This window comes from Neltuma alba, unplaced genomic scaffold (assembly GCF_004799145.2).
Source record: "Neltuma alba isolate B1F8T4 unplaced genomic scaffold, ASM479914v2 tig00011398_pilon, whole genome shotgun sequence".
Taxonomy (NCBI): Eukaryota; Viridiplantae; Streptophyta; class Magnoliopsida; order Fabales; family Fabaceae; genus Neltuma; species Neltuma alba.
This window is the reverse complement of record NW_021636087.1, coordinates 511,567-529,313: the sequence shown is the minus strand read 5'-3', so window position 1 is coordinate 529,313 and position 17,747 is coordinate 511,567. Positions and strand designations below refer to the sequence as shown.

Sequence of the window (17,747 nt, the reverse complement as noted above, 5' to 3'; positions counted from 1 at the left end):
AGAAAGTTACTAAATTATTTTAAAGTATTTATATTTATTATTATTTTTAAATTAATTTGTTTCACTTATAAATTGATGTATAAACTAATGATACAAATAAATATTTTAAAAATATTACCTTCGATTCTAAATATAAAAGCTAGTTGACTAATTTGAATAGATTAAGAAAATAAGTTAAGTTAGTAATTTGTAATAAAATGGTGTTATTTTTACAAAAATATCTTTACTAATCAAGTTTATTAGCTAGAACTGCTATTCTTAAAAGGACTATCTTGAGAAAAAATGAATAAATACGAGTGACAAAGTGAATTAGGGTCTTATATTTAGGATTAAAATAAAAATCAAATGAAATTTTATATTAAGGACCATAGGTAGTATCATGTAATATATGCTATAATTAAATAATTTAGTAATTTTTTAAATTTTTTTCAAATTATTCAACTTGACGTTATATTAAGAATATGAGATAGAATAATGTTGGAATTTAATACGCACGCACATATTTCTGTACTTATACGAATCTTTTTGCAACTTGATTTTTATGCATGGACCCAGAGAAGGATAAATTCCACGTGTCCTATGAGATTTCCCGCCATTCTCGGCCCGCGAAAGCTCGTCTCTCTTCAATGGTTTCGTTTGTTCATCGCGGATTTTTTTTTCTTTTCTTTTTTCCTTCTACCCTGCGTTACATTTCTGGTTATTGCTGGATTAACTTCGTCATGGCGTTTGGTCACCAGGTAATCATCCATCATATCTGTTGTTACCAGGGGACCATGTTATATATCTATGTCCTTCCTTTTTCCTTTTTTGAAGTTCTTCGAATTCGTTTTTGCTTCCTACTGATTCGCTCTGAGGAATTAGAACATGGCTGAATGCTAATGAAAAGTTAATTAGTTTGTAAGATTATTTTGTCCAATTTCCCACATCGTTTGCTTTTGAATTGACGGGTGAGAATTAAGAACAACTCGAGGCATACTCTTCTGGATCACGTCTATTTTCAACATAATGTGGCCTGGTAAGAGTGAAAATGGAGACTAAGTTGCTCTTACCTTATTTTCAACCATCCCATTTTCTCATTTACCTCACACACCGTCGATCTTTTCAGAATGGATGCATATATTTATAATACTGAATTAGTAATCTCTTTATTGTCATTTATCAGCTATTTTGGTTCGAAATGGTGTTTGGAAGATGTACATCATCGACACTTTCTTCTGCACTCTCTCCGTGTTTAAATGGCCCTTCTCGAATTTTCAACATGGACATGATTGTGTATGTATGGTAGTAACATTATAACAATATCATGGAATGGGTATATTAGCTAGGTGCAGTTTGTATGTCATTGTATGAAATAGTAGTTGCGTTTTGGTTTCTTTTTCTTTTCTAATAATCCTTTAAGCCAAAAAGTAGCTCAATTAACGAGCATTCATTTACATGCCTGTGGTTCAGGTCTTAATTCCATCAAGAGTAATTATTTTTTAGTAGAATGATATAATTCTTGTGTGTGTGTGTGTGTTTTTTTTTTTTTTTTGGGGGGGGTACTTTTTCCGCATATCTGACCAGGTTTCAGTGGCAGATGTCACATCGGATCAGTTTATGGAGATTGGGATCTGAGAAACAACTAAAGAGAAATCCGGGACTTCATGAAAATGATATGAGTTAAGGAAATGGATTTTAAGAGATTCATGATTGAGGCATATTTGAATTTGGTGTTTGGTACCAGAGGAGGAAATATATAATGTAGAAACTTGCAACTGGCTGGCTGAACTTTCAATCGGTTGAAATGGATTATAAAGGTGATCTTCCCCAGAAGCCTCCAATCAAGGGAATGAAGGGCATTGAAGAATCAGTTTTCTTGCACGGGGACTTGGATCTTCATATCATAGAAGCAAAAAATCTTCCAAATATGGATTGTCATACTGAAACCATGAGAAAATGTTTAACTGCAGGAAACAATTGTGCACCTCCCTTTGTAAAAGGACTCAAGACACACTCTGGAAAACATAAAATGATCACTAGCGATCCTTATGTCTCTGTCTCTCTAGCAGGGGCTACTGTAGTTCAAACTAGAGTCATATCTAATTGTGAGAACCCAGTGTGGGATGAACATTTTGTTGTGCCAGTTGCTCACCCTGTTCAAAAAGTTGTGTTTCTTGTGAAAGATGATGACGTTTTTGGAGCTGAACTCATTGGAGTAGTGGAGATATCTGTTCAGAAGATTTTGCTGGGAAACACTCTTAATGATTGGTTTCCCATCGTCGGTAATGGAAACTGCTTAAAGCCTTATCCTGAATTGCATATCTCTTTAAAGTTTTTGGCCGTGGGGGACAAGAATCGGACAAGTTATTTTGGTGTTCCTAATACATATTTCCCTCTCCGAAAAGGAGGGAGTGTGACTCTTTATCAAGATGCACATGTACCAAATGGTATGCTACCCGAAATTCCACTTGAGGGGGGAAAGGTCTTTAACCAGGGTAGATGTTGGGAGGATATATGCCATGCCATTTTGGAAGCTCACCATTTAATATATATCATTGGGTGGTCTATTTACCACCCTATAAAGCTCGTCAGAGAACCAACAAAACCGATACCTGCTGGTGGAGAGCTTTCACTTGGAGAATTGTTGAAATACAAATCACAAGAAGGAGTCCGCGTGGTTATCTTGATTTGGGACGACAGAACATCACATGACACCTTTTTTTTAAAAACGGTAATTCTAATTACTTCAATGAGATAATTAAACATGATTTCTATTTAGAAGTTTTCATATTGATTATTTCCATCAATTCAGGGTATCTTTTTTCATTATGCTGAATTGTCTACTATTAAGATATTGCATTGAGGTATTGAAATTCTTAGATCCTATTTTCTCAGAACATTTAAATTATCGAAATGAATGAGTAGAGGAAAGGAGAAATTAGGAGGGGGTACAGAATGCGAGATAGTTCTCATGTACATTCTTTATGGGTCACTTATAATGGACCATCCTCTGGAATTTTATAGCAATCTTCAATCATGATATGCTCAACTATTAAGGTTCTGAAATCTGATTTTACTAGTGAACATGAAGGGAAGTGCTTGACAATATTGTATTGAGTACACCACCCCTTACATCTATAACTGGTGTCCTTTGTGATAACTGGTTTTTGTGATTGCAGGAAGGTGTCATGCAGACACATGATGAAGCAACCAAAAAATTCTTTAAACACTCCACTGTCCATTGCGTGCTATCTCCACGTTATCCAAGCAATAAACTCAGTATTTTCAAGCAACATGTATGTAATTCCTGCTTTCGAATTTATATTATGCAGGACAAGAATACTGGGGTTGTGATTTGTTGGAAGACTGCACATTTGTTTTTGCTCCAATACGAGAGATGTAGCACTGTTCCTTTTCTCGTTTGTTTAAGTAATACTTGTTTAAGCCACCCGGTTAGGGAGTGGGATAGCTAAGTTGGTTAGGGTGAGTTAGGGCATGGATAGAGTTCTAGAGTTCAAACCCTCCTAATATACTAAAAAACTACACATTTAATTTGATTGTTTGCTGCAGGTTGTGGGAACTCTTTTTACACATCATCAGAAGTGCGTGCTTCTTGACACTCAAGCTTCTGGGAATAATAGGAAAATAACTGCTTTTATTGGTGGCCTTGATCTATGTGACGGCAGATATGATACCCCTGAGCACCGGCTTTTCACTGATCTTGATACTGTCTTTAGAGATGATTTCCATAATCCTATACTTTCGGTGAGTGGTATGATGCAAGAACAATTCCTTTTTACGGTTTTTCTTTATGCATCAGTAATCTCATGTCTGTGTTGTAGCGCAAATATTTATCAGGGGAAGTTTCTAAAAAATGGAATGTACTGATGCATTTTTGTCATGAGAAAAATGTCATGCATTTGTTTTGCTTTTGTACAAAAACAAAAAAAGGAATTTATTAGAATATGGACCTGACTAGAAAGTTTAAATGTATGGATTGAGTCTTGGTGCAGTCCCCACTCTATCCCTCCCTAAAAGTGGTCAACATGGCAGACAAATCTTTTTCTGCGTAGCATCTAAAGCATTGCCGTAGTACAGGAAAAAATTTGAAGAACTAAAATGGCGAGCTTTGTGAAAGTGGAAAAAGGAGTGAACATATAGATGAGAGAAATATAACTGAAGAATTTTAGAGATTATTATAAAAAATTTTCTTTGACCTTCGCTCAGCTTAAACTTTTTCCTTGAAAGTGGCTCTTGACATTGTGACAGACCTCTAATTACCAAGTGGTCTCGTATTTGTGTTGGTAATCAGCTTGTCAACCTAAACCTGGGTTTGATGATCTCCAATGGCTAGTTCTTCAAATCTGTGACTAATTTGGTCTCCTGCACATATTTTCTGGATGGTCCCGAGTGTTTAAGATAAAAAATTAAAATAAGAAAAAATAAATAAAATGCTGACGGCCCTTATTAGGTATACCCTGTACATCTCTAAAAAATTTAAAGGGATCTATTGAATCCGTTGGCCAATCACTAGTGGCTAGTTCCCCAAAATAGGTTGATCGACTTGTTTCCAAATTTAGTTCCTCTTGATCTGCATTTTAGTTGTTACTTTTCCTGTCTGTTGAGGATTTATATTTCTGTTCATTAGTTTATTTTCTGTTTCAGTCTTTTGTGTTCCTTCCTTCCCTTGTTGGAAGCTTTGGCCTGTGACTTGTCACATGCAGCCTTCCTGTTTCTGCTTCTGTTTTTGTGCAATCCAGAGCTTTTATCCATGGAATACCAGCATCATTCACAGTTTGATACTTGCATTCTCCTATTTTCTTTATTAAAGTTTACTTACAGTTCATCATAAAGTACGTTGGGCCTTTGATTTATTTATCACTTTGTCCGCACTTCAAGTGCAAAAATGTTTTCTGATAAATGGCCAAGCTTGCGATTTTAAGAAAATCAATTTTGGTCCTTCACTCCAGATCATAAACTTTTGATTTAAGTGACCATTGATAGCAATTAGAACCTGCAACATCTAGTGGCCTAAATTTCAATTTTTACTGCCTCCAGTTCTCTTAAAAGTTAAATATAAGTGCAAGATGTGGGAGACATGTGTTTTGTCTTTTCTGTTTGAATTACTTGGTTCTTGGCAAAGAAGATAGGATATTAACAAGATACAAGAGAGAATGATAAGGTATACTCCTATAGTGAAAAGATCAAATATTAAGAGACTGGGAGAGCGGATTTAAAGTAACACATGCAGTAGCGCTTCCTAAATCTTCTGCCAATTTTGTTGAGTAGTTCTGTTGAAATGAAAAAGTTTACCTTTTTTTTTTTTTCCCCTTTTGAGTGAAAGCAGTATATAGATCAAATTATGTACGAAATCGGAGTACGAAAGTTTACTTTTTTTAGACAAAAGGGCCAACAAAAGGTAAAAGGATTCTAATTAATGTGAATTAAAAAAAAATCAGGAATATAGACTATCGGCTTTGGTCTTTTGGCATGTCAGCGTGCTGATTTTCCACTTGCATTGAATCAGAGAATTCGATTTTCCTAGTTTTCGTCTTCTGGTTTATGAGTGAGGTTATTGATCTAACTTGTACATTGCTTCAGAGTCGTAAAATTTAAAGTCCATTTAGCTGCAAACAGTAGTGACTTGACCGGCCTGAGTATCCAAGTAATTTGCAGTTAAGAGTTCTGTTTCATTGTGTGACTGACATGGCATTATAAAGTGATTTTGTGTATTATTTGTTATATGAGCTGACATTTTGATCATTTATGACAATGTCTAGGCAAGAATTAGAACCCGGAAATGAAAGAATGTTATTTAAATGGAAATTTGTAAAAGTCATATGTTGAAATAGTTTTTCTGTATGATACAGTCCAGCTGTACTAGTGGACCAAGAGAGCCATGGCATGACTTGCATTGCAAAGTTGAGGGCCCAGCTGCATATGATATATTAACTAATTTTGAGCAAAGATGGAGGAAAGCCAAAAAATGGCGTAACTTAAGGCTAAACAAGGTTACAAATTGGTATGATGATGCTTTACTAAGGCTAGATCGAATATCATGGATTGTCACACCAGCTATTGGTGTGGGTGATGACACAAGTGTCTATGTAACTGAAGAAAACGATCCTGAGACTTGGAATGTGCAGGTGCGCAGAAAATATGGTGATAGAAATCAATGAACTGCATCATATCATCCTTTATGAAATCCTATAATTACAAGACAGCATTAATTACAGGTATTTCGGTCCATAGATTCAGGATCTGTCAAGGGTTTTCCAAAGGATGCTATGGAAGCTAAGGCTCAGGTGAGAACAAGGTTGCACAAACATAATTTTACCTTTTTGTTTAAATTATTCTTTTTGTCCTTTGATTTTCACTCAACTTTTAATCTGGTCCTATGGTGTAAAAATTTCTAATTTAATCCTTATGGTTATGCAAATTGTTTTTAAAAAAAAATCCCTATTGGCCAAATTTTAATAATAGGAATTTTTTTTTAAAGAAAATCAAAACTCCAAGAATTCATATATAAATTTTCAATATATAGAAACTAATTCTAAACATAGAAGGAGACCATAATGACTAATAAAAATTTAATGAATCCAATATTTATTATCTTTATTTGTCAGTGCTTCCACAGATCCAAGAAGTCCTTCTTGATTTTCTACCTGTAATCTTGACTGTTTTCAGAATCTTATCTGCGGAAAAAATTTGAAAGTTGACAAAAGCATTCATGCTGCTTATGTATATGCAATAAGATCAGCTCAACGCTTCATATATATAGAGAATCAATATTTTCTTGGATCCTCGTTTCATTGGCCTACCTACAAAACTGCAGGTATATGAAGTGAATTTTTTCAATACTATAGTTCTTTAGATTGACATTAAATGACTGTAGTGATATTGTCTTTTCTTACTTGTGATGTTGTTGTTCTGAACTCAGATATTCATTTAATGTATTCTTATTGACTATTAACTTGTTAGATACCTCTATTGACATTTTTGGATTGAAGCTTATGATGTATTTGTGTGTTCATTAGAAGAAATGTAGTAATAATATTAGGATCATGGAATGTTAGCATTTTTATGAATGAAGAATTTGTATTGATTTGCTTTTTCATAAATAATTAGGGGTTACTAAAGCGTTTTTGGTACTTTGGGACTTTTTGGGATAGATTTAGGATCACTATGCACTATCCAATTATCGCTGAGTTGAATATAGAATTGAGATTACTATTGAAACTGCTCTCCTCTCTCTTTCTCAAATCTCCTCTTCTTGACTTAAATCTTTCTCCCCTCATTCCAACTGTTATTTGCATCATATATCTGCACCATATTATGGAGATATTATTGCCCATATCTGAATGTACGGATGCTTTTATTTTATACTGAAACATAGATAATTCTATTTCTATCTGTTGCTCTAAGTTCACTGCAAAATGAACATGTTCTAGACTTGGCCAATTCTGTTGGTATCTGTTGATCTACATCATGAGATACTCCCCCTTCATAAAGAAAATATGTTTTCATTTAACCGGCTTTTAACTGGTGTAAAATCTGGCATTGATTATCTAATAACCTATTGTTCTAAATGTAATAGGTAATTTTGAACATAAAAAAGACCTCTGAAAAGCTAATCAATGTAGTAGTTCTTTTTCCTGTTTCATCATGATTTTCTATAGTTACTCAGAGCCTACAAATTTGCTTTTCCGTGCTGGCGTTTGAAGGCACTGCATACTTATGCTTTCTTGTGTTTATTTAATTATTTGATTTTTCCACATACATGTTGCCGTAGTTCTTATGAGTTATGAGCATATATTTAGGGCATTTTTTTTAAAAATTTTTATATGCATTGCTTCAAAGGTGCACATAACTTGGTTCCTATGGAGTTGGCTTTGAAAATTGCCAGCAAGATCAGTGCCAGAGAACGTTTTGCTGTGTATATAGTAATCCCCATGTGGCCAGAAGGGGTTCCATCTAGTGCTGCTGTACAGGAAATCTTGTTCTGGCAGGTCAGACCAATTTTTTTTTGCAGTTTTTATTAGCTAAACTTTTCAAGTTAACATGTCCAGTTTGCACATCTATAAGCCGGATAGTCATGATTGGCTGAGACTGAGCTTGGTTCTTCCATGACCTTAGTAGGGTTTATCAATGGATCTTACGTAATTGTGGAGATGATATCAGGGATAATATAATGTATAGTAGCACTAATCAGGAGCTTAATAAAGGATTAAAAGATATGTTTGAATTTGCCATCTTGATTTTTGGTGGATGAAGAATATGTGAAATTTGACACAGTTCTTTTTCTGTCCTTTTCAAGCTGTCGGAGAAAATTTAGCTCAAGTGAGATTGTTGATCTGGATTTGATGTTTATGGAGACAAACAAGTCCATAAGTGATGAATATTTATCTAGGTGCAACTTTAGGTACTTCTTACAACCTTTCTATATGGAATTTGAATGACTACAGGGGCAGACAATGTCTATGATGTACAGGATTGTTGCAGATGCCCTTCAAAAGGCAGGTCTCGCTGACCGTTCTCACCCACAAGATTATCTCAACTTTTATTGCCTCGGAAAGCGTGAGCCTCAAATATCTCAAAGTCCATCACCGGATTTTCAATCAGCTGAAAACCGTACTTTGGTATGCTACACAACTGTAATTATTATGAAAGTATCTGCATCATATGCAGTTACGATTACTGAATTTAGCACCAAGATCAAGCTGTTGATGCATATCTAAGTTTGCCTGAAAAGGTTGTTGCTTTTGCGTTTATGTATTCACTTATAAATTGCTAGTAGCTGCAGTCGAGAAATTGATCTCTTTGTTGACTGGCAATCTGATCTTTAGAAAGACTGAAGCTAGCATTGCTATTTTGTGTTGGTTTTTCTTTGTGTATTGCTGATTACTAAAATCCCCTTTCCTTAAGCAGACATCGGTGAAAAAATTCAGACGGTTTATGATCTATGTTCATGCCAAAGGAATGATAATTGATGATGAGTACGTCCTCATTGGATCTGCAAATATTAACGAGAGATCTTTGGATGGTTCAAGGGATACAGAAATCGCAATGGGTGCTTATCAACCAAAATACACAAAGAAAGCAAAGAAGGCTCGCCCACATGGCCAGGTTAGAATTCCCGAGCTCTCTTCCTATGGGGTGGTTTGTGCCACAGTAGCAATATTGGCAAAATTGTTCATGTTAATTTTAAGGTAAATTACTCTTCTAGTCCTATATAAAAATTTTTAAAAATTTGTTTGTAGTTTAATTTTCAATTTAATCAATGCTGTTTGTTAGCGTTCTATTAAGTGTTGCTAATGTTAAACATGTATGAATCTAGACGCTTTCTAGTCACAGTTGGTCACAAATAATACCGTTAGAGAGATGGAGAATAGAAGATATGAATGTAAAGAATGGAAATCAGCCTTATTCTCACCCCTTTATGTCATTGTTACGCGGAATGCATGGTTACTTGATTGTAAAGGATCTAAGTTTGTACAATCTCTTGGTACCGACGGGATTGAACAGCATTGTTGTTTTGTTTTCCTTGTTTTAATATGGGGGACAATACCGTACCAATGAACACCCGTCGTAAAAATGACCGGGGGTCCAAATTGATAGATAAAAAACTTGACAGCACATCCTCACTCAATCAAACATATAAAATCTTGGGGGACTTATCCTTCTCTTCATACCTGAATACATGCAAACTATCATTACCTAACAATAGCTATATATTTATTATTTTTTTATTCAGGGATAGATAAGACATTTCTCATCTAAAAAGTCATCCCCCCCCCCCAATTCCATTCCATTCTGCATACTAAATTTAGGAGTATTTTCTTCCTTTGTAAGTCCAACAAAGTTTATGTTGATGTAGGTGTATGGTTACCGAATGTCATTGTGGGCTGAGCATCTGGGTAGTGTTGAAGATACTCTTGATGAACCAGAGAGCCTGCAATGTGTGAGATATGTCAACAATGTTGCCAAAAGGAACTGGTCTGCATATGTGTCCGACGATGCAGGGATCATGTGGGGACACTTGATGCAGTATCCAGTTCAAATCAGTGCAGACGGGACGGTCACTGCACTTCCAGATCATGAGACCTTTCCTGATGTTGGTGGTAAAATTCTTGGATCCCCCAACTCTCTTCCTGATCAACTAACCACGTGATCATGAGCACAAATCACTTTAAAATGCAAGGACTCTGAAGTTTACTAAAGTGAAAAGAGAGATAGATACATAACAGTATATTTCACTTTCTGTCCCACAAAAGTGAAACCCATTATTATAACTTGTCTATCACTCCCCTAAAATCACTTTAGGAAATCCAATTTGCTTGATCATTATCCCAAATATGACATGTGGGGAGGGGTGGGGCCTAAACTCAAAGGATTAGAGGACGTGGATATATAGCAGATTTTACAGATCCATTGTGGCTTCCAAGGATTGAGTCCATAAGATGTTACTGGCAATGAAAAGCCAAGTGACTTTTGAAGTGCTGAGTTCAGAAATGTATAATGTGTGCAAAATTGGGAATGTCCCCTTATTCTGTATATTGAATATCAAGAGGGGAGAGAAAGGGGAAATAATAAAGATGAAAAAAAAATAATGTTGTGAACGAAAAAAGAACTCTCATGACAGATTTATTGCTCCGGTTCTAAATACAAGACCCTTATAGGACCAGATGAGTAATTCTTTCGAGCTGGCTTCTTTGATTCCAAGTACAGTTAAGTATAAATTTTTTGTTTCTAGTATTACAGATTTAATTCAAAGAGATTTAATTATGAGGCGAAAATCTTGTGTATACAATACAGCCTGATCAAATAATTCTATCAAATTCAGTATGATTATATGCGTGATAGTAATACCAAAAATATTATTGAACCCGATTAAATTTGAAATTGCTAATGGGCTAGGCTTACGAAGCTATAATCTATATGATTGAGTAAACTTCATGATTATAAGTTCATTCTATATTGAATCAGACCAAACTCAGGATATATACATGTTTGAAAAAATGCTGTGTTAATCATTATCAAGTCATGGTTAGATACCAAGTTCACTAAAGATTCTTAGCTGTCTATGTATGTGGAAAAAACAATATACTTTTCCGGTCCTTAATATAAGACTCATTTAACTAATTTGATTAGATTAAAGAAGTTAAGTAAGTTAGTTAATTATAAGAAATGTGACACATTTTTCCTAAAATACCGTAATCATCTTTCTTAATATCCTCTCTTTCTCTTCTACTTGATTATGGTTGAGAGAGTATCTATTGGGGTCATTTAGAGAAAATTCATAAATATGAGAAATAGGTCTTATATTTAGGATCAAAATCAATTCAACAATTGGGTCTTATATTAAAGACGGGAGGAGTAATACCTATAAAGATTCTATACACACACTCTGAGATTATGGATCAAGGCGTATATTTTGAAGTCAAAAAGTAATTTGCGTGATTAGAAGGTGTTGTGGCCGACTTACGATACTACTGAGATATATAAATCAAAACAATCCTCTAAATGCTTCGTCCAAATGAATTATACATGAAGAAAATGACTGAACCATAGGCCAAATGGAAAACATTCCTCACAATTAAATCTCATCATGCTATGCAGATATACTAATAACTACAAATTTTCAAGTAGGATATTAATAACAAAAAGCCAAAATATTAGAAGAGTGAATAAATGAATAAATAATATTGTCTCTTACACAAAAGATTTCTACTTAATTGATTTGATTTTGGCATACCAACGTAAATTTGAAACAAACTATCAAAGCTCCAGTAAAAAGTCCTCACTTGGAAAGCCCAAGCTCTAGTAATATCTTAATATGCTCTTCCGGTTTTTAATATAAGACTCGTTTTGTAATGTAAATTACACTACAAAAAGGGTGAGTATATGTTAGAATTACCAAAGACTCGGTATGAACCAAATTGAAGAAACCAACATATCTGACATCAATGGTTTGCATATATAATGATCTGTCTTCTTATCAGACTCACAATACCTCCCAACCCTAATGCCCTTCCGATGTTGTGATTTTCCATTCCTATTTGGAACCTGGAATGTAAAATAGATACAATTGTCTTTCCTTAAATGTCGAGGGCCATAACCATGAACACCACCACCAACGTTTGACGCCACCACTAAACTCTTTCGTTTTCCAACAAACAACATTCGATTCCCCAAATCCTTAACCCTAATCCATTCAGCTTCTTCTTCACTACCACTACTACTACCCTTCATGCTCAACTTGTACACTCTACTTCCCACAAACTTAGGTACAAAGAGATTGTCATTAGTCTCCCATGAATAGTAGCAGCCATATAATGTTGAGTTGTAAAACATATCAATAAGCAATAACTCTCCAGATGAATCATCAATGGCTAGAAACCTAAAAGATCCAACCCTAGCATCACCTAATGAAGCTCTTATTGTTGATGGAGGATTCGTAACTGCTAAAAGTTTAGGCTTTAGAGGTTTATTTTGCAGATCAAAAACAATCAGAGAGTCGAAATTTTGGCAGTTCAAAGCATACAATTTCCCATCAAGAATCTCTATTTCCATGAAGATGATGTTTTCCTGTACAGATCCTTTGATCAAAGTCCATGAATCATCAGAAATCCCACAGAGTGCAATCATATTAGCATCCGCAAAGTGACACACCACAACACAATCTGGGTCACTAGGTTTTGCTGATGCCACAATTTTTCCAATCCTGTGATCACATTGTAATCTTGATTTCATCAAAACCCTAGTTTCTGTTAAGGGGTTGAAGAAAAAGATGGTTCCAGAACTCCAACGATCAATCATGATCAACCAACCTTGCACTGTGCCGCAGCAATCAGAGAATCCTAAAGATAATATTCCAGAATAACAAGGGGAGACACTTTTTGTGGAGAGGTTGAACACTGAAAAGTGTTCTTTTGTGGGGAGGCTGAAGATTGGAAAGTGTTTGTTGGAGTGATTATTTTCTGCATGATGAAGAAAAAGAAGTGGTAGTTTATCAGGTAATGGTGGACAAAATTTCTTAGCCATGGATCTAACAACAGTGTTTCGCCAATTTATGCAGACAACTTCGGTCCGAAGGTAATCGGTGACACACAAACGTTGTAGAATCAAACCAAAGACATCATCTCCAATTTCTGACCATTTGCTGCTGCTTCCCTCATCATCTTTCAAGTTCTTTGTGCTTCAAAATTAAAAAAACATTGTCACATTGAAATATTCGTGTGTGTGTGTGAAATTAAACGATATAGTTCTTATAGATTATACAAGTTGTATTATGAAGTTAACAAGTAATTAATTAATTACCTGGGTGTTGAATTTGAAAGAAGAGAAGCAATTAAGGGAGGCAATATGTATATAAAATTCCAACAGCCCTCTAAATGCCTCGTCCATGTCCTTGTACTGTTGTTTCCTTCTTGTTCTGGGTTGCCTTTCATATTGTGCCTTCTTTTTCTTCTTCCTTCTGTCCTGCTTTAACTTCTCTCCTTATATAATTTCTCTAGATCCTATTCTTTGAATTTTAACGACGAAGTAGCGGTTTGCAAAATTTGAATTTTAAGAAACAAATTATAAGATAAGATTAAGAAGATTACTAAAATCTTCTTTTTTTTTTAAAAAAAAAACAGTTTTAGATTCTTTATTTTGATGATCAACGCCATATTAAAAAATACAGTTTTTTTGCTTTAATTTATTTTTAAATTTTTGTAGATAGCTTTCAAGAAAAAGATATTAAACTTTGAAATTATTTTTTTTGATACTTTTGGCCAGAAATTAATTTTAAAACGATTTTGACCCAAAATTATTACTAAATCAAATTTGAATTCACAGATCAATTTGCAGAATTATAAGTCATATTAATAAAGAGATTTGCAAAATCTTGAAAGATAGTTCCTATATACTACTATTCTTCATTTTGTTTTTGTTTTGAGTGAAATTGATTTTCATTCAAAATTGAATCCGTACAAGAATGAATCTAGTATTATAGATTTATTTCAAAGAGATTTAATTATGAGGCGAAAATTCTGTATAAGTACTTAGCAAACATAATGCATTCTACTATAATTGGCATAACTCATCCCAAAAATTGCTCATGTGAAAAATATCAATTTCGAAAATGTTAATTCTGTCCAATTCATTATGATTATATGTGCGATAAGTCAAATTCCTTATATTTCTTATGTCAAGTCCTTTTTTTTTTTTTCATACAAAGGAAAGCATGTCAAGTCCTTTAATCACACATGATCATGCATCCTAATTTTTTTTTAATGTCACTGGGTTTATAATTAAATGTTATTAATTGCTAATATTTCAAAAATAATACGCATAATCAAGTGTGATGTGTGATATACGAAGCTTGATTTAACTATTTTTCTAAAATTTTTATACAGCTAATAGCAAGCATGCATATGCACACATATATATAAGGTCATATATGCATGATAAAAAATGTGATAATATATATATGTATCTCCTAACTTTTATTAGTTTAAGATTCCTCTTACCAACTGGAATTAGATCTGTTCCTCCCAAAATTCTCCACACAGTTAAATCTCATCATGCTATGTATGATGGATACTTAACTATAGAAATTTTCAAATTCAAGGGCTCAACTTTAAAATTCAATTAAAATTTTCAAGTACATAATATTAATAACAATAATAATAAAAAAAATAAAACCATTACGTAAATAAATGATATTGCCTCTTATACAAAAGATTTCTACGACGTAAAAATAACACTCCCTAACCAAATCAGAGTTACCAAAAACTTGGTATGAACCAAACTGAAGAAAACACATTACTTGGGATCAAGCTTTTACTTGTATAATAATCCATCTTTTTATCAGATTCACTGTACCTCCCAATGCTCATGAACTTCCTTTGCTTAAATATTCCCTTTATGTGAATCTTCCTTGTAAAATATATACAATTGTCTTCAATCAAATCTTGAGAACCATGAAGACCAACATTTGATACCACTAAACTCCTGAATCCTCCAACAAACAACATTCGATTTCCCAAATCGCTAACCTCAATCCACTCACCTTCTTCCCTACCTGTCGTAAAGTTGAACTTGAACACTCTACTTCCTATAAAGGTCGGAAAAAGACCAGTTGATATTAATAACTCTTCAAACAGATAAATAAGCAATAACTCTCCAGATGAAGCATCAATGGCTAAATACCTAGTTGGATCAACAATATCAGATTGATCAACCAAATCATCAACTTCTGCTAAAGGATTCTCAGCTGCCAAGAGTTTTGGCTCTATGGGTTTATTTTGCAGATCACAGACTAATATAGTACTCCTCCGGTCCTAATTATAAGACCCAATTGACTTATTTGAGGAGATTAAGGAAGTAAGTTAAATTGGTTATTTATAATAAATAAGTGTTGTCATTCCTAAAATATCCTTGCTAATTAAGTATATTGGCTAAAACTATCATTATTAGAAGGATTATCTTGGAAAAAAATGCATAAATATAAGAGACAAAATGGATTGGGTCTTATAATTAGGACCAAATAAAAAGTCAAATTGGGTCTTATAATAAGGACCGGAGGAGTATCAAACTTTGGGTGGTTCAAAGCATACAGTTTCCCATCAAGAATCTCTATGTCCTTGAAGATGATGTTTTCTTTTTGATGAGATCCTTTAATCAAAGTCCATGATTCATCAGAAATGCCACTAAGTGCAAGCATATTAGCATCGTCAAAGAGACATGCCACAACACAATTCGGGTCACTAGGTTTTGTTGATGCCACAATTTTTGCAACCGTACCTTCACATTGTAGCCTTGATGGCATCAAAATCCTAGCTTTTGTTAAGGTTGAAGAAAAAGATGCCTCCGATACAATTACCCGCTCAATCATTAGAAGCTTGATCATCAACCATGATCAACCAACCTTGTATGGTTCCACAGCAGCAACCAAGTTGTGAAGGCCCAGGACAACGTAAGACAGTTTTTGTGGACAGGTTGAAGAATGAAAAGTATTTTCTGGAGTCATTTGTTTGAAGAAACACAAGTGGTAGTTCTGGTAATGGTGGACAACACTGGTTAGCGATGGACCTAGCAACAATGGATCGCCAACCTGAACAGACAACTTGGGTTCGAAGGAAATCAGGCAGACATAAACGTAGTAGAATCAAACCAAAGACATCATCTCCAATTTCTGACCATCTGCTGCTGCTGATTAGGCTTCTCTCATCATTATTGTTGATGCTTCCTTCTTCTTCTTCTTCTATGAACTTCTTTATGCTTCAAAAATTAAAGATGGTTATACATATCAATATATGTGTGTGTCGTTATGCAGAAACAATATAGTTCTTCTGCACATTCCATATTTATTTGTGTGCGTGTGAAGTTAATAAGGAATTAATTACCTGGGTAGACGATGTTGTCGTGTTATTATTGAAAGAAGAGAATTAAATATCATGAGAGGTAATATATATATAAAATTCAAACAGTCCTTTAAATGCTTCATCCATGTCCTTTTCCTGCTGCTGCTTCCTTCTTCTTCTTGCTTGCCTTTCATGGTGCTTCCTTCTTCCTCCTCCTCCTTTTCTCTCTTTGCTTTCTCTCTTCTTATGTTGTTATTCTCTCGATCCTATTCTTTGAATTTTCATGTGGAGTGATTTGCAAAATCAGTTAGTGATTTGAATTTTAAAAAATAGATTTTCTATAAATAAGATAATATAAGAAGATTGCTGAAATCTTTTAAAAGTAATTAAGTTTAAATTCTTTATTTTCATAAGAAAATATCTTTCCTTTACTTTTCATTTTTTTATTTTGTAGCCAGCTTTCAAGAAAACTGTATTAACTTTTGAAATTATTATTTAATAATGTTTTATCTTTAATTTTTTTTACCAAAAATTAATCTTAAAAGAATCTTGACCCGAGGTGATAACTAAATAAAGATTAAGATTGAATTAAAAGCATGACGCAAATTAGTTTCCAGAATTAGAAGTCCTATTGAAAAGGAGATTTGCAAAATCTAAAAAGGTTATAGCTCCTAATCCTATATATTCTTTATCCTTTTTTTTCAATTTTGAGTGAAATGGAATTTCGTTAAACTAAAACAAAATTGGCCTCTAAATTAGCCAATTAAGATTCTATAAGCATGATTAGCTAAAGCTTAAACATAATTAAAAAAAAGCCTTAAATTTAAGAGAGAATTGCAATGAAGAAGTAACGAATATAATTATTAAAAAATCTAAATAATAATAGAATATCTTGCAATGACAAGTTTTAGAACTATCTACTTGTTATTGAAATTTATTGCTAATTATTTTCGTTCCTTATAATCTCATTGTAATTCTTCCGTGTAATTCTTTGCCAATAATTTTTCTATCTATACATATATTATAATTCTTCCGTGTTTTTATTTGCGGAAAATCTGAATCGTATGGATATATGGTAAATTTTTTAATAAATAAATATTTATGTGCTTGGTAATTAACACAAGTGAAATGTTTGTTTATATTTTCATAAGTGATCTTAAAAGTGAGGTGTTACATAAACCTCATCACTAACTATTATAAATTTTCAAATTAAAGGGGCTCAACTTTAAAATTCAATAAGATTTTCAAGTATATATGACATTAATAATAAGAAATAAAACATTAGAAAAATAATAATACTATTGTCTCATGCAGTAATGCCTCAATATCATAAACTTGGTACGAACCAAGTCGGAGAAGACACCCTACTTGGGATGAACCATTGATAAGTATAATAATCCTTCTTTTGATCACTCT

At 33.7% G+C, this 17,747-nt stretch overlaps 1 protein-coding gene across 1 annotated transcript; it reads left to right on the top strand.

Annotated features, from left to right (window-relative positions):
* The first annotated feature begins 1,783 nt into the window (after positions 1 to 1,783).
* LOC114712892 (phospholipase D delta-like) lies at positions 1,784 to 10,603 on the top strand. Its single transcript, XM_028897452.1, has 11 exons — positions 1,784 to 2,710; positions 3,159 to 3,275; positions 3,550 to 3,744; positions 4,292 to 4,294; positions 5,850 to 6,125; positions 6,216 to 6,284; positions 6,667 to 6,814; positions 7,840 to 7,988; positions 8,445 to 8,618; positions 8,908 to 9,105; positions 9,857 to 10,603. Exons 1-11 carry the CDS (start codon positions 1,784 to 1,786, stop codon positions 10,148 to 10,150), a joined length of 2,550 nt encoding a protein of 849 aa, XP_028753285.1. The 3' UTR covers positions 10,151 to 10,603.
* Positions 10,604 to 17,747: the final 7,144 nt, after the last annotated feature.